The 9465-nt window shown below is 44.0% G+C and overlaps 1 protein-coding gene across 1 annotated transcript; it reads left to right on the forward strand.

The window, feature by feature from the left end:
* The first annotated feature begins 1744 nt into the window (after positions 1 to 1744).
* arxa (aristaless related homeobox a) lies at positions 1745 to 8776 on the forward strand. Its single transcript, XM_037078326.1, has 5 exons — positions 1745 to 2547; positions 2898 to 3459; positions 4890 to 4935; positions 6977 to 7308; positions 8050 to 8776. Exons 1-5 carry the CDS (start codon positions 2358 to 2360, stop codon positions 8309 to 8311), a joined length of 1392 nt encoding a protein of 463 aa, XP_036934221.1. The 5' UTR covers positions 1745 to 2357; the 3' UTR covers positions 8312 to 8776.
* Positions 8777 to 9465: the final 689 nt, after the last annotated feature.

A 9465-nucleotide genomic window follows, 5' to 3' on the forward strand; every position in this document is an offset into this window, starting at 1 on the left:
ACTGAGATAGTTGGGTTTACCTCCACTGCAGAGCGGCCTGCACCTTAACTTAACAGATCAATGGCGCTCTTACTCCAGTTTCAATCACAAAAAGGTCATAAAGCTATCGCTTAAAAATAGATAAGAGAAAGAGTAGGAAAAAAAAAAGAAAGACTTGTGCAGTTTTCTGGACATATATTTTATTGTTATTTTTTTTCGATGCTCCAGCCCCGGGGCAGATACATATCGGGAGGGGAGGAAAGGGGGAGAGAGAAAGAGGGGAGGGAGGGGGGAAGAGAGAGTAAATTGCAGCTTGCTGAAGTTTTTGGATTGAATTCTGAAAATGATCCTTTTAACAGTGATGGGCTCTGAGGCGAGGATAAGGGTCATGCCATTCACAGCGGGTTAAATAGACTTTCATTTAAAATTACATTCTCGATCCATCTCTCCATCGCTCCCCCTCTCCACAGCGGAGTCCCTGCGTGCTGCCCCGGCTCCCCGTGCGGCGTCTCATCACCGTCGCGCCACCCTCACTTTTGAAGTCAATTCACAACTCCAGCAGAGAGCAGGCAATTGGGGGGAGAAGGGGAGAGGGAGAGAAAAGGATAGATAGATAGATAGATAGATAGATAGATAGATAGATAGATAGATAGATAGATAGATAGATAGATAGATAGATAGATAGATAGATAGATAGATATTAATGTTTATTTCTATTCTGGTTAAAAAAAAATGTATCAAATGCTGCAACTGGAAAGAGTACACCAAAACTCTGAACCCAGTGTTGATATTTTCTATTTCAGTGTGACTGTATCTCTGACATGGCTCGCAGGTGCTCTCTGAGGTCTGAGGTTGAATGTAAACTCCGCACCAGAATTTTTTTTTTCTTCACTTGGCACAAGGATTCAAGTGAGAGAGCGAGAGACAGAGGGGGGCCTGAAAAAAAGAGGAAAGAAAAAATGGGTCGCTTTTAAAGGGGAACTGTGTAGTTTGACTAGAAAGGTGGCAGGGTCTGCCAATATGTTGTCCTTTTGAGGTTGGTTTGTTTATTCAGTTTATTTATTATTTTTTGTTTCTGTAGACATTAAAACAAAGGAAAAATATAAAAAAAATAGCCAGGGAAGATTTTTCCTCTTCCCGTTAACATTTCTTCCACAGAGCTACATGTTGCAGCTTTAAAGCTACAAAAGAAAAACATCTACACATGAAACACAGGCCCACTTCCTGTTTAATCATATTATATTAAATATTTCAGTTTATTTATTACACATTTCAAATCGTTCTAAACTAATAACACATAAATTAAATGTACCAATATAGTAAATAATATAGTATGCCAATATATTATGTTTCATTTGTAATGTTAGGCAGGAAACTGAAAGGGTTAGGCCTCTACCACAGCACAAACTACAGCTAATCTGTTAAAACTGTGGTGTATTAATGTATTATTAATTTAACAATGCAGTATATAGTGTGTGCACATGATAACTATGTTTCAGATACACGGGAAAAAAAGGCCTCTCTCTCCCAGCAGACATTTTGACTTGAAAAGCGCAGGTGTCACACAACAACACCGTGCGTCACGACAGCGAGCAGCTAAACGGGATTCAGCCTCTCTGATAGTTTTATTATTTACACCTGTGCTTTTTGGGCGACATGTTAAAATGCCAGTGTGCGTAGTGCTGATTGTTGTGCTCCGGCGCCATTGTTGCTCTTAATTAACGCCATAAAAACACACCTGGGCTGTGCTTTACTTGTGACACGCCTGCCAAAAAAAAAAAAAAGAAAAGAAAAGAAAGACACACACAATAAAGAAAGGAATCGAATAATTCCGGTGGAGAGCTGATGATTGTTCTGAGAGCATTGTCAGTATTTTTTATTTATTTTTTTTTTAGTAGGAGTGAACAATAAAATGAAAATGACGCCGACGAGCCAGGAGAAAGTGATTTTAAACGCGGGTTTGTTTTCACTTTGGCGGCGGTCGAGTTCGTTCCGCGGAGGGGAAAGCGAGTCCATGTCGGGTTTTCGCCGCCTTTTCCCTCAAATTAACTTTAATCGTAAAAATATATAAAGCAGCTCCGCGCGGGCTCTCTCCCCGCATACACACGCGCGAGCCAATCAGACGCGACAAAGCATCCTGCACGAGGGGAGCGCGCAGAGCGAGAGCTGAGCGGAGCGCAGCGCGAGGCAGTTCCAACCGCTGTCAGTCATTAGCCGGGAGAGGGAGAAGGGTGAGAGACACAGGGGGAGACAGAGGAGAGAGAGAGAGAGAGAGAGAGAGAGAGAGTCCCGGTTCAGACAGACACGTCGGCTCCGAGGTGAGAGAGAGGGAGAGACTGACAGGCGACACCGACGAGCAGAAGAGCCGAAGCGTCGACATGAGCGGTCAGTTCGAGGAAGATATCCACGACCGGGGCGAGAGGAAGAGCAGTAAATCCCCGACGCTGCTCTCCTCTTACTGCATAGACAGCATTCTGGGCCGCCGGAGTCCCTGTAAGGTCAGACTGATAGGGGCTCAAAGTTTGACGGGTCTGCCCGGCAGAGGGGAGCACGACAAGACGGCGGACAGTAAGTTTGACTAGGGTGGGGAAATTAATAAGAGGGTGTGTTGCTGGGAGCATAAACGTGTGACAATTAAGTCGGCTTTTATTTGTTTCTTTTTAAAGATAAAAGTGTGTGGCGAGTTAATGCGTCACCGGGAAGGTTTTTTATGAAGCAAGTCAGCGTTTCACGGTCCAGATTCTCGTTGTTTTCATGCGAAAAAAAAAAAAAAAAAGGCTGCTGTAAAGTCAGAGAGAACTGTTCACAGGCCCACTTAAGTATTAAACTTCATTCGGAGGATTTTTTTTTCTTCTCTCTTCTTATTCGCTGCCATTTTTTTATTTATTTTATTTTTGCTTTTAATTTGACGTTTTCAGGGCACACGAAAGACCCGCTTTCTCTTAGCGCCGACATGCACCTGCCACCCAAGCTCCGCCGGCTGTACGGCCCCGGGGGGAAGTACCTCCACGACCACGCAGAGACGCTGGAGCGGGAGCGGCTCCTCCTGGAGCAAGCCAGCGACAGCCTCAAGATCAGCCAGGCGCCGCAGGTGAGCATCAGCCGCAGCAAGAGCTACCGGGAGAACGCGTCGCTGAGCCGGGGGGAGGGCGACCAGAGCCCCGGGGAGGGCTCGGAGGACGGCAGCCTGGGGCTGGTGGACCTTGGCCCGTTGAAGTTCGAGGAGGACGCCGGGAAGGAGGAGAGCTGCGGGGACGCGGCCGCTCTGTCCCCGAAGGACGAGGAGAGGGAGAGCTTGAACGCCGGGGATGGGGACGTGAGGGACGGGGAGGACAGCGTGTGTCTGTCGGCGGGCAGTGACTCGGAGGAGGGGATGCTGAAACGGAAGCAGAGACGGTACAGGACTACGTTCACCAGTTACCAGCTGGAGGAGCTGGAGAGGGCCTTCCAGAAGACACACTACCCCGACGTGTTCACCCGGTAAGAAGGAGTGAAAGTGCTGACATTTTTATTATTTAAGTTTGGAAAAACTCACTCATAATATTTAAACATTTCCCATTTTAACTATTATTATTATTATTAATAATAATAATAATAACAACAACAATAATATAATTGTTGTAATAATAATAATAATAATAATAATAATAATAATAATAATAATTATTATTATTATTATTATATGCGTTTAATTTTTTTAAAAGACACAACTAGACCCTAAGAATTTTAATTTACATGCATGTAAAATATATATATTTACTCTATTCTTTCTTAATGCATTTATATTATTAAATTGAATACTGAAATTATTACGATTATTATAACCTATGCCTGTGTTAAACAAAATCTAAGACCAAGCCTAAAAACAGACAAAACACGCAACGTGTCCTCTAATAATTCCACGAATGAAAGTGATAATTAATTGCATTTATTTTTAAATTAACACTTCCCGACCCCATAAATTTTTTTTTTCCCCCCTCCGCAAGTAATTCCACACGCCTCGCCACGCGGATCGCACCTCATAAAACGCCCCAGCACCGAACCCGTGCCTCGCATAAGTGAACATAAATAGGCCCCTATGAGTGCCAACAATGGGGACGTTTTGTTACCTGTATCCGCTCCTGTTGTTGACAGCTGTGTTATTCTCTGGAGGAATAATTAGCCGATGCGGATCAGGTTACCTGCTGGACATGATAGGCTATACACCCCCCACCAACAAGTCAGGGCCTAAACTCAAGCCCGAGGGCAGGTGTACACACTCACCAAGCCTTTTAATGTCATTCATTTAATTATCTTTTTTTTCAAAGCGTTTTGATGTTGATAGAAAAATACATTGTTATGATTTGTATACACCAGAGCCTAAACCCAGTTGAACTTATCTATAATAAAAACCTGTTTTCTGTCAATTAAAATAGAAGCTTTTTTTCTGCCACTCTCATTTAATTTCCCCTGCCATTGAGATTATTCATATTTTCCAATCGATTTACTTTAAAGCGACTTGTAGGTCTAATTTACACTGCCAGCCCATCTTGCAAGCTTGAAGGGAGCGTCAATTGCTTTGTGGCAGGCTAGTTTAGATGTCATTATTTCAACCATTATGTTGTTACAGTGACAGGCCTGTGCTAGGGGGGAAATCTAACAATCACTAGGCCTATTTCTACCCATCCGTGACAGGGGAAAATAGAATATGGCTATGTGGCGTCTTTCTGCAGCCAATGCCAGGGTGGAGGAGAAAAAAAAAGAAAAAGAAATCAAGCCTATTTTCGCCCGTCTATTGTTGACAGTGAACAACAGGAGGGGACAAAACAGCAATTCTGCGTTGCTTCCAAACGGTGGCCTGTGTAACCTTGAATCTTTTTTTTTTCTTTTCTCTCTCTCCCTTCTTAAAAAAAAAAAAAAAATCTTTTCAGAGAGGAGCTCGCAATGCGTCTGGATCTCACCGAGGCCCGTGTTCAAGTAAGTGTTCATCTTTATCTGAAAAAGAGCAGCCTGCATGTGGCTTGTAAAATCAAATAAGAGGGAGGTTGGATGGGAAGAAAAAAGAGAAGGGGAAAAAAGCAGCACCCTCTTAATGTTTTATGTCGTCTATAAAATGTCCCTGATGCACGGCGCTGGATAATAACCGGTGATATGCGTCACTGATTGAGGATCAACGATTACGGGCCAATTTGAGGCAGTAATTTATTACGGCAGAAATGTGTTAAATGGCCCCAGTCGCCGCGCGGGGAAGGTCCTTCCTGTTATTGAATGTTATTACACGCGGACGGGGGACGTTTTAGTGGCAATTAAGCCGACGCTGGCGATTCATAAAAAGCTCACTTAGCGCAGGAGCAAACACCGTCTATATACCTGGGATGAGATGGTGTTTGAATTCCCGTCAGAGAGAGAGAAAGGGGGGACCGAGAGGGGGCGAGGACGAGATGTGTGTGTGTGTGTTTGTGTGCGAGTTAAAAAAAAAAAAAAAAGGGAGAGAGGAGAAGGGAGGGAGGGAGGGAGAGGGAGAAAGAGGGGAGGGATAATGCTATTTGATTTCCCATTATGTGATTGCAATAGACCTGCATTGATCCGATGCTTTGCACTTGGGAGCGAATGAGAGACCATTAAAGGTGTTTGCTCCCCCCAGTCCCTCCTCCCTCCCCCCTCCTCTCTCTCTCACCCCTCACTATCCCTCCATCTCTCCATCCATCCATCCCTCCCTCCTTCTCTCTCTCTCTCTCTTTCTGTCTCTCACACTGAAAGCGTGGCTTGCATGTCGAAAGCCCGGGCTCATAACCAGAGAGACAGTTCAAACACTGGTGGAAAGCTCCGGGAGGTTATGGCCTGACGGTAAAACAACAGATGTCTCTTTAGGGGCCGTAGGTGAACAAATCACTTAACGGGCGCCATCAGGAGGTGATAAAAACTCATAAATTCCCGAGGGGCTGTGTAATGCTAAACAGCCCTCTGGGAATAATGTGTGTGCGCAGTCCCTGTCGCTCAAGACTCGCGCAGTTCAATCACCGCGCTCGTGTTGACATTTTGCTCATTGTGAGAGCCCCGTGCTCCTCGCAGTGCAAACTGGGCAACGGCGGATGCGTGGGAAAGTTAAATAGTCCCCCTCGGATGAAGTCAACTTGTTCCACATTCTCCTTAAGAATTTAATTTAAAGCGCATTAATTGTTATTGGAGCCAGTTCGGCGGTAATTTTCTGGATCTTTTGTTAACACCGCTCTTAATTATCTCTCCCCACCCCGAAGCCCGTCCGCGGGGACACACAGAGGAGGGGGTTTAATTAGACAGAAAGTAGATTTAAAGGACCGTGAGCGGCAGGGTTTACCTTGCATGTAATTACCGCTGACTTTCCGCCTGTTGGCCACCACCTGAACTAGACAACTATTAGACCGCGCTGACACGACGCTCAATAGAGTCTGGTCATGTTAATTACAATGAGACGGTGCTGTGATGGAAGCGGGATGAGGAGTTATGGTTTTAATTATTTATAGCAAGAGAGAGCCAGCGCTTTCTATCGGCATGTGTGACTGCACTCTGCTTGTCATTTAGGAATAGAAGAAAGAGAGACTGTATTACCTATTTCTGTATCGATCGAGCTGGTTTTTCTTCCTCTGGTTATCTGATGCTGCCTTCTAACTTAAAGGGGCACTACTTCATTTTTGGAGAAGCTTTTCAAACTCAGAATTTTTATGTTTACAGCCTCAATAAGGTGATCATACAAACTCAGAAATATAGATTTTTTTTTTTTTTTTTTACATATCTGAATAAACAAGCTGCTCCATTGGAAAATAATGTCATGAGAACACTGTCTAAAGCCAGACAGTCCGCCAGATATATTAAAAAAAAGTACAACAATATGAAATTGTGTTGTCCTTTTAGAGGGTTTATTTATTTTTAGGTATTAAAAAATAATTGTCCTTCTATTCATTTTTTACCCTCAAAACCACAAGGTGCATTAAGTAAAATGAAATCTTAATCTGTATCATCACTTCTTTTCCGCCCTCAGGTGTGGTTTCAGAACCGCAGAGCCAAGTGGAGGAAGCGCGAGAAGGCCGGGGTGCAGGCCCACCCATCAGGCCTGCCGTTCCCAGGCCCCCTGGCGGCAGGCCACCCTCTCAGCCACTACCTGGAGGGAGGGCCCTTCCCTCACCACCCCCACCCAGCCCTCGAGTCTGCATGGACAGCAGCCGCAGCTGCAGCCGCTGCCTTCCCAGGCCTGGCCCCTCCACCACACAACGGCGCAGCTCCGCCCCTGGCCACCCCGCTCGGTTTGGGCACTTTCCTGGGCACGGCCGCCATGTTTCGTCACCCTGCCTTCATCGGACCCACTTTCGGCAGGTAAGCCACAACCACGCACAGACCCTCATACCTGTTCTTTGCACCTATTTACTGCAGGAGCCATCACTCTCTACACTCATCCCTGTATTCTACAATAAATGACTACAATTTCAAAGTCAGGCACATGTATGGATAAATGCACGGCAGCAAGTCAGGTTTATAATAAACTCCCAGCACATCATGTAAGTCTAACAACTGATAGTTACAGTAATCCTCAGCCTCCCTGCATTACTGTTTATATCACAGTGTCTGGTAGTAAATGTGTTGTACTGTTAACTGTTCACAGTGGTGTGCAATCTGTCAAAAGCCTAAATAAATTAATGAAACGTGTGATCTGGCAAGACAAGCTGTGAGGAGGGCTGACACCGCGCACTCCATATGCCACAATTAGCTCCTCACTCTCTATTAAACGGCGTTATTAACTTCCAGCTCTCCGTGTTATCTTTTATATGAGGGAAGTCAGCATGCAAGAGATGATCTTAGTTTATTTAGGAGGTTTAAGACAAAAACTGAAGAAACTAAAAGGAGATGAAACACATCATAGAGACAGTGAGACTCCTGATTGACAGGCTGTTGGTTTCCTCTTCCACTGCTGCTACAGACAGAATTTAAAAGCAGCAGGTTCTCTAATGTGTGAGAAAAGTTTTGGCTTGAAAAGTAAAACTTATGTTCTATTTTCTATGAATAATTCAATCTTGAACAACATGTTCAGCATCCGTAAATGTTTCCGTCTCCTTTCAGACTCTTCTCCAGTATGGGTCCCCTGACCAGTGCTTCCACCGCCGCGGCCCTCCTCCGTCAGCCCGCCCCTCCTGTAGAGAACCCCTCCCATGCGGGCCCCGTCCTCCCCGACCCATCCTCTTCATCAACCTCCTCCTCTGCCTCGGCAGACCGCAGGGCCTCCAGTATCGCAGCGCTGCGCCTCAAGGCCAAGGAACACTCGGCTCAGCTCACCCAGCTTAACATCCTGCCTGCCGGAGCCACAGGGAAGGAGGTGTGCTGAACACTCAACACCAGCTCTAGGCCTCCCCCGTCCCCGGGCTTACGTCCCATTCCATGACACCCCCCCACCACCACCATCCCCTGTTCCTCCCCCTCAAAAACCCATTCATACCTCTGGAGGCTGATGTCCTGATGTCCCCCTTGTTCAAGCGTCACTGTTACCTCATGTTTCCCCAACAAAATAGCACGACCAAATTCAAAAGAGCACCGGCTACAAAAAGTGTGTGTGTGTTTGTGCATGTGTGTGTGCGTGTGTGTGTACCTGGTAATTACAGTTACTGTAACATTGTTTTACACTCCATACACACATCTGAACGACAGTCCAGGAATAGTTTCTTTTCACTTAAAGGGGCACTCTGTAGTTTTGGAAAGAAATTCAATCTCAGAATTGTAATATTTACAATATTAATGAGGTAATAATCCAAACCCAGACATATTTATTTTTTATATATTTGAATAAACAAGCTGTTCTCAGAGGAAAATAAAGACCCCAGAACACTGTTTGAAGCTAGAAAGGTGGCAGGGTCCGCCACATATAGTAAAACAGTATCAAGCTGTGTTGTCAGTTTGTTTATTCATTTTATTCATTCTTAAAAACCAAAAAGGTAAATGAAGATTTTTCTCTTCTGATTGAAATTAAAACTACAGAGAGCTCCTTTAAATAACAGATACAATATTTCAAAATAATAATTTTTTAATAACTTCTTTATATTTTGTTTATATACTGTCAATAAATTAATCTACAATAAATTAATCTTAAAATGAGGCTCCTTAACAATCACACAGACTCCTATATGTGTGCAGTACACAGTGCCAGGACAGGTATGTACATTTACTCGAATACAAATATGAGCACTATACTTAAGAATTTCCCTTTGATGCCACTTTATACTTCACTAGATTTAAGATAAGAATATCCAGAACATTTGTATATTAGTTTTTAGCCTCTTTTATTAAACTAAATTACATCTTAAAAAAATAAGTATTGTTAAATAAAAGTTAAAAAAATAATAAGATTCACCTCAACCAGTTACTAAAGATATAGCTGCTTACACATGAATGCATCAGTTACAATAACTCGATCACAGAGGCCATTTTTTCCTCATAATATGTCTTTAGTTTTGCTACAATAATTATATTTTAAAGACATCTACT

The sequence above is a fragment of the Acanthopagrus latus genome, chromosome 19 (assembly GCF_904848185.1).
Source record: "Acanthopagrus latus isolate v.2019 chromosome 19, fAcaLat1.1, whole genome shotgun sequence".
Lineage (NCBI taxonomy): Eukaryota > Metazoa > Chordata > Actinopteri > Spariformes > Sparidae > Acanthopagrus > Acanthopagrus latus.